General features: G+C 31.1%; 1 protein-coding gene across 1 annotated transcript in view; it reads right to left on the bottom strand.

The window, feature by feature from the left end:
• Positions 1-8,746: 8,746 nt before the first annotated feature.
• LOC123293113 (gamma-aminobutyric acid receptor alpha-like) overlaps positions 8,747-22,264 on the bottom strand; it is a 66,085-nt gene continuing 52,567 nt past the window's right edge. The window contains exons 5-9 of the mRNA XM_044873828.1: positions 12,728-12,910; positions 11,664-11,816; positions 11,446-11,579; positions 10,260-10,397; positions 8,747-9,244 (exon numbers count right to left, since the gene is read on the bottom strand). Coding sequence (XP_044729763.1) covers positions 8,747-9,244; positions 10,260-10,397; positions 11,446-11,579; positions 11,664-11,816; positions 12,728-12,910 — 1,106 coding nt within the window. The remainder of the gene's footprint in view (positions 9,245-10,259; positions 10,398-11,445; positions 11,580-11,663; positions 11,817-12,727; positions 12,911-22,264) is intronic.

The following is a 22,264-nucleotide window of genomic DNA, read 5'->3' on the forward strand; positions in this document are numbered from 1 at the left end:
AAGCTTTTCCAATGTCAGATAGAAAAGCTGAAACAACAGCTATCTATTTTTTGAAATATGCTTGTACATTCGGATTTCCTAAGGCCATCCTCACGGATCAAGATCCGGTCTTCACCAGCGCACTAATAAAAGAAGTAAACAAATTATTCGACATAAAACAAAAATTGACATCACCATATCATCCACAAACCAATGGATCTTTAGAAAGGACGCATTCTTATATTGAAAATTATCTTCGAGCATACATTAACGCCGAAATGGATAATTGGGATGAAATGCTCTACCTAGCAACATTCTCATACAACAGTCATAAAAATCGTTCCACAAACGAAACTCCATACACATTGGTATTCGGAATAGATCCACACATTCCCACTTCATTCGAGAAAAACACAACAAGGAAAACCTATCAAAATTTATCAAAGGAAGTTCAGGACAAATTAAAACGTATTCGGACAGTTGCAAGAGAAAATTTAACCAAAAGTAAAGAAGTTAATAAAGCCCAATATGACAAAAAACAAACCAAACCACGCACATTTAACGTAGGAGACGATGTATTAATCAAGGAAGGCCAAGCAGCCCCAGGAAAACTAAAAAACCGATTCAGAGGTCCTTTCAAAATCATTTCAGTCCATCCTGAATCACACACCGTCACTATAAAAATGAAAAAATCAAACAAAACGTACCATGAAAATAATCTGAAACATTATATTTCAGATGATGATCAGATTGTTCGTACTGCTATTACTTCGCCAGGCGACAACAGAACTACAGGTGGAACAAATTGATAAATCACCTGGTTTATTCTTCAAACGCCTCGGAGAAGCAAAAATATGTAACCAACATCTAACTTTACTTCACTTTATAAATACTACTACCTTCAATGAAAACTTAAACACAGCAACACGCTTTTACCATAAATCTTATACGTTATGTTCACTGATACCAAGTAATCACTCCAACGCAGCAGCTTGTAAACTTCAACAAAAATTATTAGTGCAACAATTAACTGAAATTAAATCATTAATTAATACCGTTCAATCCCACAATTTACAATTAGACAAACCGACTACAACAAAAACTCTTTTAAGAAAACGTCGAGGTCTCATAAATGCAGGATCTAAAATCCTGAAATGGCTAGTAGGTACACCCGATTCAGACGACTCTGAATTCTACTCAAATTCTATTAATTCTCTTATCGATGATCGGAAAACCACCCACTTAATGATGAAAGACCAAATAAAAATACTTTCAGACACCATGAATACACTAAATAAAACCTTAGAAACAATACAAGACGCTGAACAGGAATTAAACGCGAATATTAAATCTTTTAATAAATTTATAAATAAATCATCTGCAGCAATTAACGAAAACTCTCTAGAAATAGAAATATTAGATCATTTATTATTAATAAAACAAATAAACGATATAAATATTAGACAGCTACAATCCTATAGCATGACTCTAACGCTCATTCGTCATGGAATTGTAGATTATAATATAATTAATCCTACCACACTTTATAATGAATTAAAACAAATCACTTCATTATCATTACCAATTAAAATAGAACCAGAAAATATTGAATACTATTATCAAATTATGGATGTTAAAGCTTTCATAAAAGAATCTACACTAGTAATATTAATTAAAATCCCAATAGCACAAATCTCAGAATTTAACCTATTTCAAGTATTTCCTTTACCAACTCCACATAAAAATTCAAGCCAAATTTCCTATATCACAATTGATTATCCATATTTAATATCTAGCAGAAGTAAATCTCAATTCGCATTACTTAAACAGCTTGACAAATGCATTCGCCTAAATGACTTGTACATTTGTAAGCACATCGACACAATGGAACGACGTTCAACCGATATATGTGAATTGGAAATGTTCGATTTGGAAAACCAAATTATACCAAAATCATGTAAAACTACCACCATCATTGCCCAACCTGAAATATGGCAACAAGTATCAAAAAATCAATGGCTGTTTATCCTTTCCAAATTAACAAAAGGAACTCTACTTTGCAATACTGGAGCAGACCAAGAATCAACATTAAACGGAATGGGTTTACTAAAAATTACTGGAGATTGTCGCTTTATAACAAACAATATTATTCTACAACCAGAAATAACAATTCGAAATGTAACTACGTACCTACAAATTCCACAAGTAAACATTTTAGAAGATGATTGTTGTAAATATCTTTTTAAAGAAGAAAAACTTAGTCCAGAACAATTAAAACCAATAAAATTAAGAAATCTGGATTTAAATGAAATCAAATACACACAACATCAACTGAAGAAAATGGATGAAAACCTGCAAACACAATTAAATAAACCATTCATAATCAAATACGAAAATACAATTTATAAATGGTTATGTTACATTAGAAGCGCTATGGCATCAATAGTTATTCTTTATTACACATACAAATATGGAATTTTCAAAGTCCTCGCAACCCTTTTGTCAAAAACCATCAACTGCTTACTACCATGCAAAAAGAAAAATGGAGATACGTTTAACTTTTATAACTGCCTATTCGGAGAAAACAGGAACAATCAAGTTCAACCATACGAAACCAAAATCATATACGAACCAGATCAAGAAACTGTTCTTCTACAAAACAGAAGACGGGCACCTTCAGAATCATCAAGCATTTCTGGCCGGCGTCCAATCCGTCAAGTAAAACTTTAAGAATTTCCTCGTTCAAGAAACTGCGTAAATTCTTTTAATAGGGGAGGATTGTGGTGCATCAGATTTCCAACACAGATTCCCATAAACTGAATATTTGAGAATCGCTGACTAAGCAGACTCCCATAATAAATTCATTTCTTCTTTTTTGCAGGATTGCATTATTTTCATTATAAATAAAAATATTTTTCTAATTTTAATTAGTCTTTGATAATCTTTGAAAAAATAAAATTTTTAAGTTAATTTCGAATTGTTATTATGTTCAAAATAGTTTACATCATATTAATTGTTATAATCATTGTTGTAATGTAAAGTTATTTTTATTAATTAAATACAAAATATCTCAATTTAATTAAAAATTAATAAAGTGTTATAATTTGAAAAACATCCTAAATACGACGTAATCAACATTCAACAAAAATAAAAGTGAACATTGAAAGCATCGAGAAGTTAACACAACAATAGATCAAAGCTCCGTTTCTTGAATTTATCGAAAAAATCAAGTGGCGATCCCGTTAAACTGAACTGAAGGATTTCCAGTCGAATCCATTTCATAGGAGAACAACTAACAATTTTCGGACCAAATTGGTTTTCCTAAAAGTGAAATTGGAGGTCACGACATATATATATAAATAATGCCACCATTGACATTTTTTAGTACCTTGATTAAGCCTTTCAAGTCCTTTGTTTTTAGAATTTTTACAATTGTATTTTAGTTTTCAGAAAAAAAACAAATGCTGACTTGAAAAGTACTCTGTAAGCTGTTTTATTTTAAAAGATTGTGGGAAGCAAAGCAAGAGTTTTCTAGCGTATGACACGTGCTAAAAAACTTGAGCAAAACTTCTCTTTATCATTAACTGATCATCGCAATCTACTAGCTTATACCATAAAAGCTAATAATATTCGAATTTGTCTATTAAATACAAAATTTAAATATTATTTATATACAATTGATTTTTTGGACTATTTTAAGCTCAATACATGCAGTGCGAGACTCGTAGGATATTCGAAATCATCTGGAATAATGACGGTTGTTCGAGGTTTACTGAACCAAATCATGAATAATCTATTTAGCATTTTAAGATATTTTGATCCGGAAAATTATCTGATATATTAAACAACCCTCATCTCTTTCATTAATTAAGTACTTTTATGGCAAAAAAAAGTGTCACCTTGAATTTTGAAATATATTTTTTCTTCAGCATTATTCTAAATTTCTTTTAATTTAAAATTATCTAGCGCAATAAGTATTAAAATGAATTGTAGTTGCTAACTAATTCCGGATACTTGAGGTAGATTGTGCAATTTAGGGGACGAATCTAAAGTTTTGATCAGATTCATCACATTACAAATTTTTATGTTCTGTTTCCTATTTTCAAAGAAAAAAATTCTATAGTTTCTGTACTATTATAGAAATTTCAGCTCCTTAAGACTCAAATTCGAAACCCAAAGTATTGACGATCTAATATCCCGGAAAAAATTATATACAGGGTGAGCTATTTTAATCCATGAATTTGAATATCTCGCAAGAGGTGCCACTATTAAAAAATGACCTCAATAAAAATTGTATTGCAGATGCATACATGGCTGTTTCCTCTTAATGTTAGTTGTGTGCGGTCCAACAAATGTATACAAAGTGTTGTATATATGTATCTCAATGTCAGAAAAAATGCTCGTTTTAAAACATTCTAAGTGTTACTATTATAACATAACATATGATGAGTACGCTTAGATGTTTTAACTGTGGCATTTTTTCTGACAGTGAGTATATGTGTTGTTGCGTCTGCGTTATAGTACTGCTCTGAGAGAGGTATAGCCGCTAGGCTCGTCAGCTGCAGCCGCAGTACATGCAGAGACGCGTCATAGACAACGATTGCATTAAATTTCATAATATAGCAGTATACGTACTTATGCGTCTGACGCAGTGCGGCAGCAACAGCAAAGGAATCATACCTTTAAATAGGGGACATCCTTTTCTGACATGAGATTGGGCCTTGTTCTTCGGGTTGCTTTAATAGCCAATGTGGATTCTAAAGGTACTATAAGAAATGAAGTTGGATAAAGGCCAAAAGGCTGCAATTCTGTGGAACAATATTATTTTTTATGGAACCGAGCTCAACATGATCGTATGAGTGTGTAGAACAAAGTCATATTAATTAGAACCTGCGCTTTTACCATGCGCGTTCCCGCGCGCGCTTAGAAGTTCACCCAAACTAATTCTGCTGAAAAATGAAATTAGAAAAAACAGCCATTAGAACTTATATGAATAAAATTTTGTAATCAATAAAAATTAACGATTATCGTATGACTGCGATCCAATATTTGACTTAAAAACGATTTTTATTTTGGATTTTTCTAAGCACTTGTCTTGTGTTTTTTCACCTTACTTACCGTTTTCGAGACATTTCGAGACACAGAGCGTAAAGTTCTTAAATCTCGAGAAAAAAGGTCTTACATCACAAAAACGTAGAGTAATGATAAAGCACAAGATTTGCTTAGAATAGTAGAAAATAAAAATTAAAATCGTTTTTAAATCAAATATTTGATCGCAATCATACGATGATCGATAATTTTGTTGATGAGAAAATTTTGGCTTAAAAATATCTCAAAAACAGTGAGAATAGGTGAAAAAAGTCAAGACACAAAAATTATTTAAAATCGTCAAAAATAAGAGGTGCAATAAGTTTCAAATCAAATACTTGATAGAAACCACACAATAATCGTTAATTTCGACAGTATCAAATTTTCGACAAAAACAGTGTATCAATAGCAAGTATCTCAAAAACAGTGACTTTTAGGGGAAAATGTCACGAGATAAAAAATGCTTCGAATAGCCGAAAATATAAGATCCAATAGCTGTGTTTTCAAATTTCATGATTTTTCAGAAGAATTAGCTTGGGCGAATCTCTAAGCACGCGCGCGAACGCGAATGGTAAAAGCACACTTTCTTTTAAATATCACTTTGTTCTACACATTCATACGAACATTTTGAGCTCGGTCCCATAAATAATCATATTGTTCCATAAAATTGCAACCTTAAATGCATGATTTCCTACAAGGTAACAGATAGAATAACACTTTAAATTAGAATATATTTTTTCGAAAACGTTAGCTTTCAGAGGAAATGTGAAAAAGTTTATCGATAATTGCAGGTCAAAGTCATGGACACAGGCGAATGTTCTCTATTGACCTTGACTTTTGGCTAAAGCAATTTTTCCGTAGTTAGCGTACTTTCTTTCGATTAAATGCAATAATGACATATTTTTAAGTCGCATTTCCTCTGAAAGCTGACGATTTTCGAAAAAATGGTTTTGATGAAAAATTTTAGTTTTTTATGAGGGTCAACTTTCTAATTTAAAGTGTTATTCTATATCTTACCGTTTAGAATCTAAATTAAAAAAGCTCTTACAGAAATCCGAAGAACTAGATCAAATCTGATGTCAGAACATCATGTCCCCCAAGAAACTACAATTTTTGTTCAGGTCATTTTTAACAGGTGGGGGCCTCTAGCGAGAAATTCAGATGCGTAAATTAAAATGGCACACCCTGTTTATCAGGATATCTCCGATGATTTCTTTTGATCAAAAAATTGGTAAAACTGAAATCTTAATAGATCTAGTTATATCTTACCTAGATGTACACTTGTTCGTCTGTGTAAATCTACTTACATCACAATTGATGTACAGTAGTTCATCTGTGTGCACCACAGTACAGATGTATAGTGATTACAAAAATTGTTGGCCCTTAACGCAGGATATGGCCGAAAAATGAAATTGAGTGGAGGGGGAGGGGGTTTTAATTGATATTCAATAATAATTATGCATCAACCAATAATAATTTGAAGAAAAAAAATTATTTAAATAAAGTAATTTGAAAAATAAAAAATATATTTATTAATGAGTTAAAATTTACAAAAAAAAAAAAAAAAAAATTATATTATTATGCTTAGGAAAAGGTTAAAATATTTATGATTATTTTAAATTATTTATGATAAGTTTTACACCTACGACAATCAGTGGCAAAAAAACATATTGTAAGTATATTGGAAATAACCAAACCAACATAAATAAGACATGGTTATTTTAAATAAAAAGACGACACTAGATATTTATTTTGAATTTAATATAATTTTGAGATTCAAATGTGCTTATTAAGCCAATAACTTGACACTATTAAAAAATTAATTAACTAGACCGATTGATTGCAATTCTCTTGTGTAGCATTAACTACTTAAAAACAAAATAAAAAAATCAAAATTAAATCAAGCAAAACAAAACAAAATATAAATGAACAATAAACGAGCAACATGAAGTTTATTCGTAAAAGTAAATCCAATACAAAATATTTTCTTTTACAAGAATAATAATAAAAAAATTTTAACAATGGAAAATCGACTTAAAAAAAAAAACTTTTCCAAAACAAATTAATATGCCCTAAAAAGTAAAAAAAATAATATAATGTATTTAAAATTATTGTTTTTTTTTGGAGTCGGTGTCAGCAAAGGAAACTCCTCTAACAGAAAAGTTTGCTACATTAGTTTGACTGACACCACCGTATAATTGTAATTGTAATAATTGTAACTATATTATATTATGTTTTTTTTTTTTTTTTTTTTTTTTTTTTTTTTACTTTTTAATGCATATTAATTTGTTTTGGAAACATTTTTCTTTTGAAGTCGGTTTCCTTTTTGATAAAATTTTTTTTGTTTATTTTGTGATTTTTAGTGAATCTGAAGTGCACTAACTAATTTGTCACTTAAAAAAGAATCATCGAAATCGGTTGGCGTGATATTGAATTATTCGCCCTCTTGTCATGCATACTTAATGCAAAATTAAGACTTTTATGATTTTCTCATGGATGCCGTTGTTAGAATTGGACCAAAATAGGGCCACACAGGAAGCACCAGCTTTAAAATAAATTAAGAATTATCAAAATCGGTTCACCCAGTCGACAGTTCTGAGGTAACACATTAACAAAAAAACAAAAAAAAAAACAGTCGAATTGATAACCTACTCCTTTTTTGTTTGAAGTCGGCTAAGAATTCCAAGCGAACTTAATTGAGAGCCACTGCTTGTAATAAGATGTTATAAATGGAGACTACTTTATAATTTATGATAGGCCGGGCTAAGATTTTTATTGCTCTTAACCTTACCTTAAAATGCATATAGACTAGTCTGCGCAGTAAAAGACGAATTTTTGAAGGCCAAGAAAGAATGAGCGCCTAATAGTATAGTACATATGTTGATATGAATGTAGACCAACACTGATGTACGCTTATGTACGTTGATGTACTCTGATGTACAGAGATGAATTATTGTACATAATTGTGATGTAAGTAGATTTACACAAACGAACAAGTATATATCTACTAAGATATAACTAGATCTACTATGATCTCAGTTTTACCACTTTTTTGATCAAGCTATATCATTGCAGATATCCTAATATTTAATCCAGTTTCCCCGTTATCTGACATAATGTAGATCGTTGGCTATAATGAAAGCCCATATTAGTACTGAAGATTTCTCGAAAGAATTGCAACACATTGAGTTGAGCATAACCACAACTAGACTATTAAAACATGCTCGATTAAAAGTAATTGCTGCGTTTCATTTGCGAAGGTTTGTATTAGGAGTTGACAGGACATAGGGTCCTGTGACAGGATTCAAGGGTACAGAAAGATGGTACGATATATTTGAAGAAATATAAGCAAATTCTGTAGCTTCATCATATTTCCATGTGATCTATCCATCTATTTATTATCATTTTCAGATAGAATAACATCTTACACGACTGCAGGCTAAATCTTGAAAATCTTATTAGTATTAAGTTTTTTCGATCCAATTATCTTGTACATCGACTTTCAACACTTAGCAAAGATTCTTCTGAATTACGGTTCCTTATGTTTGCTTGCGTATATTGAATAATCATCTTTGATAACTAGTAAGAATCGTAATACGTGTCACTAAATTAATCGTGATTACTTACAATTTTAATCGAAGCTGATGAAACCGATCTTAAAGATTATTAGAATTATAAACTATATTCCCTTTTTCGAATGATGGATTCGTTCACTTCGTGATAAATATGAATACCAATAAAAAACATTAATCGTGAAAAATAATAATGGAAACATGATACGTGAGATACGATCAATTTTCGATACAGAATTAAATCGTGGTGTACGTTTTTTCTTTTTACGGCGATATTGATGTGATCCTGATGATAATGAATGATGCCTTTGGTTTTCAATGCAACTGACTGTACTCGGCGCATAAGGGTTTTGTGTTTCTGGTTTTGTAGCTGCAGGTGTTGATGCTTTGGATATTGAAGGAGATGCACAACACAGACAATCGAATGTATTCCATTGTCCACGTCGATGATGTGTTTTTGTGATTGGCATTGTACATGCTGATAATGGAATGACTTCTATTAGACGGTCATTTGTTGTGGATGATGTACTTTGATGTGGATTCATATTACTTCCATTACGTTTACTGTTTGATGCATTACTATTCTTTCGATTTACTCTTGAACTCTGCAAAAAGCAACAAAATGGTGGTTTAGATTGGTTTATAAAAACATTATCCATAGTGGTATCAAAGGATCAAAGAAAATGTTTGGCCGAGAATGAATATAAAAATCAGAGAAATCAATTTAGAAAATTTCTCGTAAATCTGATACTAAGAAATCGAAATATAAGATAAATAAGATCCAAAAACCATTAAAATTCAGTGCATTTGACGAGTTCAGCATTTACACAAACAGGAAAATCGCTAAAAAAATGTACACTTCGTTGGCCATATGCTTTGTCTGTTTGTATTGCGTTTTTCTGACATATGCCTATAACAGAAACCACCCACATCATTATTTGTTAATCTTTATTTATTTAACTACATCTGTATATATACAATTACATTTTTATGATGTGGGTGGAATCGGTTACTTCCTTCTTATCCAAGCGTCGACACTGTGATCAATTCTACCGCCCCCATTAATTTTAATTGTTCACACTGCCGCTGCCTAGATTCGAACCCGCAAAAACTATCCAGATATATCAGTAGCCAGATGGTCAAAGACTAACGCCTTAGACCGCTTGACCACTGAGCCAGTTTTGCGTTTATATTTGCATTGCGGCTCTGATTTGCTCTTGCTGTGAAGTACAATTCACCCAATTAATTTGTGTGTCTCGAACTTATTTTTACAGTAGCATTTGGGTATATGTGAAGAGTGAAGTATTTTCTTTCATATCAGCAGTCAATAAAAATAGTTGGGCAACGTTTAACAAACAGACTAGCACATCAATTAATATTTTGCCATTCGAGTCAAAATATAGGAGAGAAAAAACGTGGAAATGGTAGTGTTTTAAAATTAGATCTATTTTATCATTCATTTACATTTTATCATACATTTGAATTCAGTAGAATATTATAATTTTAAATCAAATAAGTAGACTTTGAATCATTTTTGGGAATCGCTAGAGGGGAGGGGTCAGCTGACCCTACCTGCTCTCCGTTGGCGACGCCAATGGGTATTGCATAATTTTTAGTTACCTTCATCGAATCGGTTTTTTTATGAATTTCACAAATTGGAGACCATTCTTCTTCATCACTACTGGATTCAGAACTGAAGTCAGTACTAAAATAACATTCTCCGGAACCATATTTTGTAAAATAATGAACGATTGCAAACTAAAACAAATAAATTTTACTATAAAAAATTTTGAAAACAAGCAGACATTGCAAGGTTTGAACATGTGAAGTGCCGGATAGTCAAAAATTTAGATCCGCGGATACTGATACGGACCATCACAGTCAAGGATACGGATACTTATATCCGACACATCACTAGGTAACTAAATTAGGCCGAAGCGCCTTATGCCTGGATAAATTTAGGTTAATAAGTATTATATGTATATATATAAATGGAAACTGACTGATCGATCAACACAGAGCTGAAACCGTTCCGTCTAGAAGAATGAAATTTTGTACACACGTTCCTTAAATGACGTAATTAAGCTTTTGCTGTAATGTCATGTTACTAAGGTTTTTTTTTAACTTAACGTGCTTTACAATATTTACAAAAGAGAATTTTAATTATTCTTTTCACAAGTCATATGTTAGGATTACTTCTTTATAAATTGAAAATCAGAAACTATTTTTTATCGTTGTACGAAATATTTGAAACAATGGTTATGAAGTTATATACCTACTTAAAGTTGAAACGGGAAGAAAACGTCGAGGGCAAAACTATTGAAGTTAGAAAAGTACAAATTGATATATTTGCTCATAGTTCAAAACAAAAGTATACTGCATTACTATTTTCAAAAAATTCATTCTTCAAGGGAGTAAAATAGGCGGTGAAAGTTTATATGAAACTTTGTCAATTTTTAAGTTAGAAATGTACAAATTGGCATATGTGCTCATAGTTTGAGACAAAAGTTTATTGTATCACTTTTTTAGTTCATTCTTTTTAAGACAGAGCAGGGAACTCCATGATCGAATGCCACGTTATTTTCCAAGGGAATCTAAGGAAAAGCTGATGTTTAGGGCTAAGCGAGGACAAGCGGATTGAAGGATAGCATGTGAGTTTTCAAAGTTGACATTGTTGTATATTGCATTAGTATATAGAAGGGATAAGTGAGGTAAAGGTAGGTTCTCTAAATGAATTAATGATTCACTAAATGAATCATTATCACGAGCTAAGATGGGGGCAAAATTTAGTATGTATATAAATTACCTGAATAATTGTAGCGAAAATGAATGCAAATGATAAAAATACAAAAAAATCTAATGCTGTTGGATATGGGACTTTTGGTAAATCAGTACGTGCTTCAAGACCCAAAAATGTCATCGTTAAAACCGTTGTAATTCCTGTAATAAAGAGCATACAATTTTTCACAAAGTGGCATGTGTTATTTTTATTTCGATATGGATAATAAAGCATCAATTAGGTACCTAATGAAACTCTATCGGCAGTGGCTTCTCGATTTAACCAGAACGATACCCAAGATAAAACAACCAATAAAACACATGGTCCATAAACTTGAATTAAAAAATTGCCCATATGTCGTTGTAAATGAAAACTAACCAACAGCATTGAATATTCACCTGAAAAAATTAGATTATTGAGAATTTTGAAAAAATATTCGTTTTTCAGAATAATTCTCAAATTAAAAGTTGGTTTTAACAGTGCCATGTGTAGGAATTATGGAATTTTTTGAAGAAAAAATATTTTTTCAAGCCCTCCTTTCCAGTGCTGGATTTATCGTTAGGCCGAATAGACTCGTGACTATAGCGGTAGATTCTAGGGAGGGAAAGATTTTATAGGTTGCTAATGGTTAAAAGGCGTTTTAACATAAAACATTTTTTTATGGTTGCTTAAAAATTGAGATAGGAAGTTGCTTTCTATTAAAGTTTTCGTTATTTTTCTGCATTTGAATTTTAGGCAGCATGTAGTTGGTGTCAAGCGCGGCTTCATCGTTATGGGCACGATGGGTATGCTCACAACTCTAATAGACTGGTGACGTCATACTTTCATACGGTCTAAATGAGGTCGATAGGCTGATAATATTAGATCCAATATTAATAAAATAAAATAAAAAAAAACAATGAATCTTTCGTTATTCGAAACGCAGCGAAGTACTTAGTCCTCATAGACGATATGCTAATAAGTTATGTCATATTTTTAATAACTTATTATCTGTTTCTTTCTAGAACATGAATACTTGATAGTAGGAATGCACTATGTCGATCATGAGCAAGTTTATTCTCCTATTAGACCTGGTCGATTTTCAGTAACCTCAGCCTTTTTTGAGAGCTGAATCCTGGTAGGTTAGCACCACATAGGCGACCAAAATTTTTTCCAATGGCTGATGGGACCAATATCTAAATACCCACTATCTCTCTCGTATTATAATTGAATTCCTAATAAAATTTTACTCACGAAGACCATTAAACCAATGTAAGCAAAATGGGCAAAATGAGAAATGAGTACCTAAATGTGTTCGCTATTTACTTACTGACAAATGTCGCTTTTGAAGCAGCACTTCGTCCTTGTTTCGGATTACTGGCCAATATTATATCCGTTTGATTTGCAGCTGGTGTTGCAATTAAATCAAATTGTGATAATTTCATATCATCTGCAATTGCAATTTGTCGTGCATTATTCCACGTGTAAATAACATCTTGTACGGTGTATCCAACTGAAACAAATTGGATATTTTATTTAGGTGGGTCAATCAAGACTATCGAAGGTAAACGAATTTATAATATGTTCTTTGAGATTATGGGAAATGAGTTTTCTAGAAAAAATTTCGAATAAAATCTGGAATTATAAACCCCATTAAAAAAGTGAACCCGCGATAACGCAATCCTTTTATCCAGTCGATACCTCTGAAGCTTGTTGCTCGAAATATCGACCATATTTTTCATGTTAATTTATGGTTACAAGAATTCAAAAAACATAAAACTCTAGCTTATTTGACGGTTTGGTGATATTTTTCAAACATTTCGACAATCGTTCTGAAATAATAGCTGTCTTACAGTATTTTAGGCGATATGTCAAAAACTAATCACCCAATCGTTAAATAAACTCAATTTTTGTAGTTATTGAAGTAAATACCACAATACTAGAAATAAAATTGTATATTAAGAAAACTAATTGTATATTATTTAAAAAATATTATTAAAAACCATACAATAGAATAGATTGCAACGCAACCATCGTAAGTAGCTAAATTTATTCATATAACACATTTTTGTTATTCCTATTTTCTAATATTAGTTCTTAAAAGAACTATAAATAGATCTAGTGACTAAAACGTTGACTTGAATAGTAATCTACTTGGTGATCACCTTAATATGCTTAAACTAAGTATATGTATTGCCTTGATCTAATGATTATGTTAAATAAAGCTAAATTTTAAATCTAGCACGCTTTGTATGTTTAGTCTGTTCACAATGACTGTTAAATAAATCTAAATCTTAAATCTAGCACGTTTTGTATTAGTCTGTTTACACTGCACGCTTGTCCAACAGTTTGATCACTTCAGAGTTTGGATGCTGTTCAATGCGTGCCAGATATCTCTCACTGAAACGCGCAATTTCTTCACGCAATGAAAATTAGAAAATTTCAAGTTTAGCTGTTTTCTTTTCAACCAGATATGTTTACGCCAAGTAAGTCTTCTATCAAGCTGTATACCCACCCAGATATTTGACTTCGCTTTTTTGGAAGCTAGTTTAAAATCTTTGTTGTTATAAGATCGAATCCTGGCGTTTTTTTACGATTTAATGTTTCAATTCCCATACTTATTTCATTTAAAGAGAAATATTCGATGGGTGGAGATAACTGCAGAGGGGCGCTGAAAAATTGTAAAATTTCTTCGTCTGGTGCGTCTCGTGAGTTGGAAAAGGCTTCCTTCAAGTTCTGTGCAAATAAATCAGCCTTTTCTTTAAAACTTCTTGCCCAGGATCCATCTGGTTTGCGTAGAGGTGACACATGTTGTTTTGGTTCCTTGCAACGTTTTGTAGCTTTTTATAATGCTTAATCCAAAGCTTCAATGGGAGATAAGTTTTCAAGATAATCTTCAATATAATTTTTTTTTAAATTTTCCAGCTAACGTTTAAGTTGTAAGATGGTCTATAAAAATTATTTTTATCTCTTAGAAGTCTGATTTGTTGCCAGATTCTTCTTAACCTACGCTTTTCTTGTATTAGATATTTTCTTGTATTGATGTTTTCTGGAAGTAAAGCTTTGTGCTTAAATCTTTTGACATCAGCACCAATCTGTGTGTCTAATGGTTAAATAGGGAGTACATTTTCTATGAATGAATTGGGTACATATCGATATTAAAACTGGAGAATGGTCGGACGTTAGATTATTACATTGGCGTTCCATAAAAAAATATGTATATTTTGAACCATTTTATTTCATTTTGATGATTCGGGCAGTCAATAAATTAATCATAACGCTTATCGTTGTTAGCTGCCTGAGTGTAGGAAAAGTTTTCACGAGTTAAATTTGGTGTATTGGCCCTAGAGGTTGGGATGGGTGTTTTTCTTAAAGCTGGATGTTTTTGTTCGAGAAATTTTTTATAAACTGTGTAACCTTTGTAGTTTGGTAACCTAAACATTACCCACTCATTACATCATTAAATGATCCCGATATTTGAATTTCTTGGACCAAAATTTTTGTATACATCAAGTTTCATCAAATAACGAAAATCAATTTTTTTTAATTTTCTGGATGCTTTCAAGGAACACCCCTTAAGAAAATGGAAAAAATGAGGAAAATTTTGGTGTCTCCAATTTGAATAAAAATCATTTTTTAGATTAAATTTGACCCAAAAAAAAAAAAATCCACGATCACTTTGACGATTCGATGAATATTTTTTGAAATATCGTAACAAACTTGTCGTTTAATCGCATTTATAATCCAGATTTTCGCGGTTTGTTTTCAAGTAATACTTCGGTATCAATATTAACGCCACAAATAAAAATGTAGGAGGAGCATTTTAAGATTAACATTATTAAATGAGCAAAAAATTCTTATGAAAAGTCATCCTCCACCGAAATCCGCGAATGATATGGATCCGCCCTTAATGTGTGCGAGAATAAAAATTTAGTATAATTTGAAACTAAAAGAATTGTCTTTTAATGTAGCTTTATTCACGAAATCGCAAGCAGTTTTAATTAGTAGCTATCGTTTATTATATTGAACTACATGTATGTTCATTAACCATAGAGATAATTGATGTGGTTTATATGAATATTTAATTACTATTTATTTAATTAAATACATTACATTGTAAATACGAGGCTTTTGATTATGCCGGTTTTTCACTAAACGGGCAAACAAAAACAATTCGCAAAGTTGAAGACTGGCGTGTTTTGTGATTGGCGTTGAAAAACCCATATGCATCATATGATTAGGACATATGACTATGACAGGGACATATAGGAACTAGCTGGTAGTCCTCTCTCTCATTCATCATATCGCATCCACATACATACTAGCATATCCCTCGTGTTATCTATGCATAATATTCTATGGTTTTACCATAACAATAATATCATGTTATGAATAAAAAATTTCAATGTTTTTCAGGAGGAGTTAAAAAAATGGACAAAAAAAGGCAGGTATAACTACAAATAAATATCAAGTATGTCCGAAGTTTTATATTTTTTGTTCAATATGTTCATTCAAATTTTAATAAAATTTCCTCCTGTTATATTTTAATCATATTCGTATATTCTCAGAGTAAAATCTAGGTAACAATCAAATTAATACCAGAAAGGAAACCCTCAGTGAATATACATTCGGTATATTGGGAAAATCACTAGTAACGTCAAGTAGTCAATATGGCAGTCATAAACAGGTTGGAATCTTCAAATAAAAAAAAATGTTTAACAAAAAGAAAACCGATTTGAAAAGAAAAACTTTTAGAAAACAAATTAATATGCACTAAAAAGTACAAAAATAACGATAATATAATGTCGTTAAAATTATTGTTATTTATGGAATCGGTGTCAGCCAAGGAAACAATTCTGACAGAACAGTTTGCAACATTAGCTTGGCTGACACTGGCTCCAAAAATAACAATAATTATAACTACATTATATTATCGTTATTTTTTCACTTTTTGGTGCATATTAATTTGTTTTGGAAAAATTTTGTCTTTTGAAGTCGGTTTTCTTTTTGTTAAAAGTTTTTTTTTATTTTGTGATTTTTAGTGATTCTGAAGTACACTAACTAATTTGTCACTTAAAACAGAATCATCGAAATCGGTTGGCGTGATATTGAGTTATTCGTCCTCTCGTCGTGCATACTTAATGCAAATTTAAGAGTTTTATGGTTTTCTCATGGATGCCGTTGTCAGAACTCGACCAAAATGAAATCGGTTCACCCAGTCGAAAGTTCTGAGGTAACACACATGAAAAAAATACACTCGAATTGATAACCTCCTCTTTTCTTGTTTGGAGTCGGTTAATAAACAGATATGCGTTTGAATAGTATTGTTGTAAATTACTATGATATCTTAATATCCATCTATTTATTCAATGCCTGCTGAAACCTTCATTGCTATTGATTTGCAATGCTATTTTCGAAGTTTATAGCCCCAAACTTATGAAGTATGAGTATTATGTTTCTTTGATAAAAAAGTCCGGTTCAATTAATGTAATTCAATTAGGGTTCAATTGAAAAAAATCCAATTTGTCAACTATAAAAATACCTACATAGAATGAGACAAAATGCGGCAAAACTTACCCAAAACTAAAAGCTAATGTTTTGAACTTTGAAACAGAAAAATGAAATGTATTTTTAACGGATGAATTTGTAAATACTCTCAACACAAACTTGTGCCTCTTCTTTGCATGTTATAGTAATGAAGTTACCATAAACATAGAAAACGGAGTCTGTTCTCCAATTAGCTATGAATTGAAGTTTAAAAAAAAAGGGGCACTGTGATCCTTAAATGTCAAGGCTTTCCAAAAGGTTAGAGCAACCCTGAGTACACATATGTCTATCGTATTCTGTAAGTCTACATGGTCTAATTAAAAAAAAAATTCTTAAAAAATTTCTAATAAAAAACATCCATTCCCGGAAATCAATCTCTACCTATTATTTATTAATTTTTTTTTTAAACACCGAAAATAGGTTTACACACTAAATAATTTTTGACCTAACAAGACCACGCCAAAAGAGTTTAAAAAATCTTAGTAAAAAATGCGTAAAAAAATGAAAAATTATGCATTTTTAACATACAAATCACATATGTTTGTTTGCAATGTAAAAGCAATGTTAAATACAAGTTTTCGACCTCGGCAAACGACCGGATTATGCCAAAAAGAAAAACCTAGAAAGTTTTGCAATTATTTTAGTTTCTGCTGGTTTGGACCTGGAAAGTTTTGTTTTTCATCAAAAACCATAATATTTATTTTTAAAGAAGGTTAAATTTGCAATAATAGAGGATCAAGCCGGTTTTTATAATACCGATAGTTTCTGAGATACAGCTTTTCAAAGTTTGTCTATTTTTTCAAGTTACACGATTTTAAACAAAATTTCATAACAATTCGCGTTGGGTAGCAATAACTGAAGTTTTAACAGAGATATTTGAAAAAATAAAAAGGATTCTTAATTTAGAATAAATTTTCCATTTTCTCATACATAAATATGTGGTATTTTCTACTTATTTGTTTTTTCACGTAGAATAAAATAGTACAAAAGTTGTAACTATAATTTTCAATAGTATGGCCGTATAAAAAATTAATTAAGCTACCCCCCCCCCCTCCCACTCTGAGCGATGCGAAAATTCGGATTCAGAGGGCCAAAATACGTCGAAATACAATACTTGTTCTGTAGGACCTGTAAATGAATACGAAACCCACTCAGCGTACACTACGCAGTACATTATCTTATTTTTACGACTATTATTTCTATATTTCACCAATTTGAACTTGTTAACTAGACTATATGTCAATTTTGTTTTAGATAAAAAAAACTTTAACAATAATTTTAAAATTATTATTTGTTATATATATAACTACATTATATTATCGTCATTTTTTTACTTTTGAGTGCCTATTAATTTGTTTTGGAAAAGTTTTTCTTTTGAAGTCGGTTTTCTTTTTGTTAAAAGTTTCTTTTTTTTTAGTGATTTTTTGTGAATCTGAAGTACACTAAAATTGTCACTAAAAAAAGAATCAACGAAATCGGTTGGTGTGATATTGAGTTATTCGTCCTCTTGCCGTGCATACTTATTGTACTGGACCAAAATGAAATAGAACCACACGGGAAGCACCAGCTTTCAAATAGATAAAGAATCATCAAAATTTCATCCAGTCGAAAGTTCTGAGGTGACACACATAAAAAAATACAGTCGAATTGATAAACTCCTCCTTTTTTATTTGAAGTCGGTTAAAATACTGTAAGATATTAAAAATAAGAATTGTTTAATAAATCTGATTTTCCGAATCATTTATTTGTTCAACCTTCAACGTGTTTTCATCTGGTAGGATATATAATAAATATCAATATGTTAATTTATACTATGCAATTTTCCAATACAAAACCAAATTTGCAATGAGTTTAATAATAACGAACATCCTTGTGGTTAATAAACAGGACCAATATTTTGCAAAACTAATTCCCACAAGAGTTCAATGTAATTATTTCGTATCGTAATAGTTTGAATATATCTATTGTATCTATTATACATAATATTTGAATGAATACATGGTCAGGCAAGACAAGTTTATTGTTTTAAGGCAAATACGCTTGTACAATTTGACTTAAGCTTTCTCCACACTCTCGAGAAGAAGCTCGAAGTCGGGCAAGGCACGAGAATGTGGATGAGATACTTATATGGTGTCTCGCCTGTCTATGCCTAACCGTCGTTAAGAAAGAGGTTTTTTTTTTGTACTTGAGTCAATTGCAACACCGTCTTTTTAAATTCGAAATGAGGTTATTTTATTACTTATATATAGGATAAAAAATTTAATGAAACACATTTAATTATTAAATGTTAAAATTTGGGGTGGCATTTTTCCAAGAAATTATTCGTAAGGTCCGGTCGGTAAAAATGAATGCAATTAGATTGGTTGTGCGCCTTAGTCTATACATGCATGCACGCAATGTATGTCCGAAACACTGACATTTTAAAAGTTATAATATTAAACAGTCGGGTTCCTTGATGTATACATATACATATACCACATTTAATTTCCTATCGACTTTTATTTCACTGATAGTCTTTATATGTTTACATTAAAAGATACATTCGGAGAATTCTCTCAAATATTTTTTCTACAAATAATGACATTTTACAAGGTATAAAAAGCCCCCTACCAAAATTAACCCACCTACAAATTTTACCTCCCTTCAAATTTCACCCCCCACGAAAACCCCCCTCAAAATTAACCCCGAAAATCTACTCCACCACAATGTTCTACCAAAAGGGGGTGGCAATGAAATACTTTTAATTTTTCATCCACTGATTCATGTACTATTACGCTACAAACTTGGGACTAAACTTGGTATACCTTGCTATATATTTCATATATACAGAGTATAAAAAACAACTCTAAAACAAAATCTTATACATCGTCTCAACTTACAACTCTCTCATCGTCGCCACTCTGACAGAACAGTTTGCTACATTAGCTTGGCTGACACCGACTCCAAAAATTACAATAATTTTAACTACATTATATTATCGTTATTTTTTTACTTTTTAGTGCATATTAATTTATTTTGGAAAAGATTTTCTTTTGAAGTCGGTTTTCTTTTTGTTAAAGTTTTTTTTATTTTGTTATTTTTAGTGAATTTGAAGTACACTAACTAAATTTTCACTAAAAAAAGAATCATCGAAATCGGTTGGCTTGATATTGAGTTATTCGTCCTCTTGTCGTGCATACTTAATGCAAATATAAGACTTTTATGGTTTTCTCATGGATGCCGTTGTTAGAACTTGAACAAAATGAAATGGGACCACACGGGAAGCACTAGCTTTCAAACAGATAAAGAATCATCAAAATCGGTTCACCCAATCGAAAGTTATGAGGTAAAAGTAACAGTTAGAACAGACTATAATTTTTGTAAAATTATTGACTTCTTGTTTTACGTATAAAACATACTTTTCGCGTGTCTGTATTGCCACGTCCTTGTTACGGTCCTAGTTTACACCTTAGTTACGGCCCTGAAATAACAAAATTATCTTAAAACAAGTGAAAACAAACAATTGGCTGAGTTAATTGTTGAAATACCATGCATAGACAATGTTGATGACGCAATTGTTTGTTTTTTGACGTCACGTAAATAAAGATAAATAAAGATACCCACTCTTAAATAGCCATATAATAACTGATATTCCCATGTTAATGCACACTATAAAATTTAATTCGCGCTCTCGTGGGTAAACAAAGATGTTTACAAAAAAATGTTTCAAACAAAAGTTTTTTATTTTTTTATAAGGAACATTTTTTACATTTAAACTTTTGTTCCATTTCTAACGGTTTACAAGATGGGTCCTACGGACTCAAGACCCAATTGATCTATGTTGCTCATTTACGAACTCGACCTCATTTTTTACGTTCTCAGTACGTTATAAAAATTTCAGCTTGATATATTTTTTCGTTTTTGAGTTATCGTGCTTACGGACAGACAGACAGATAATCGGAATTGAACTAATTGAGTCATTCTATGAACACCTATACCAAAATTTTTTTCGTAACATCAATATTTTTAAGTGTTACAAACTTGGGACTAAACTTAATATACTATGTATATTTCATATATACATGGTAAAAAATAATTTGGATAAATTAATGGATTTTGATTTTACAGCGTTTTCAACATCACACACTTCGTTGTCCCACCATATATGTATCTCAAGTTCTATATTGTTTTAAATCAATCATTCTGTAATACGCCAACATTTTATTCGCTGTCGAAACGATCGTGAACAATATATATTTTGATAAGGCGGGTGGAGCATAGTGAACGAACGATACGATACTACAAAATTAATGTATTGTCAGTAACACTTGAATTTTAATTACGTATAATTTTATTTATGACATATTTAAAAATTAAAAAAATATAATATTTACATCCTTTTTTTTCGTTTATCATTAAAATGTGATCGAACACATTATTTCACACAGACGTCTAATTAACTAATTAAATTTTTTTTAAGCGAATAATTGAATATTAATAATCATTTGACAGGCGTTAATTAAATCATCAAGTGGCCGAAAAAAAATATTATGTTAAGTTGAGATTAAAAATGTGTAAATAATTGAACCGACAACAGACCGAAAATTTTATAGACCCGGAGTGTTGATGTAATTACGACTGGGTTTGCTTGAGTTTGTCGACTATAAAAGAATTGGTTGGGTTCTGAAATTTTTAGCCCCTTCAAAAATGGGCACTATTACAAAAATTTTTTTGTGGCTGTTTTTCCGGGTCTATTTTATTCTAAATGCATTAATGATATACAAGGGATTTCCAGGATAAAATCATTGTTTGCTCATCTATACAAAGATTTGCTCATCTATACAGTTCTTCAAATTTAAGCTACAAGGTTTAAACTTACTTTCATTGATTTCAACTTTTCAAACACTCTTGTGCTGCCTCCATAGCCTCTCCAAATTGAGCTTGAAATTTTTAATTATTCAATTAGGAAGATAATTTTCAATTTGTGGGGCAGCGAACATCCTATTTTATTCAGTATCGCCATAATTTTGCATTTGTTATTCAATTATATTCTTAATGGCAAATAAAGAAAAGCGAATATCCGTAAAATTCGAGAGCTGGTGAACAATTTCTAGTATATTCTTGAAGCATGTCTAGAAGTGCCTTAGAATTTGTATATGTCTTTGAGTGAGAAAGTCAGCCAGCTTCAATTTGGAAATTTGCAACATTCTGATAAACATTTAGATCCGAATGATTGGTCTGGCTTCCCTTAATAAAAAAATTGGTAGGATGCTGCTACGTACAGTGTCCGCAAAAGTCAAGTTCATAAAAATATGCTGCAATATACATTATTTGTGACAAC

Source organism: Chrysoperla carnea, chromosome 2, assembly GCF_905475395.1.
Source record: "Chrysoperla carnea chromosome 2, inChrCarn1.1, whole genome shotgun sequence".
NCBI lineage: Eukaryota > Metazoa > Arthropoda > Insecta > Neuroptera > Chrysopidae > Chrysoperla > Chrysoperla carnea.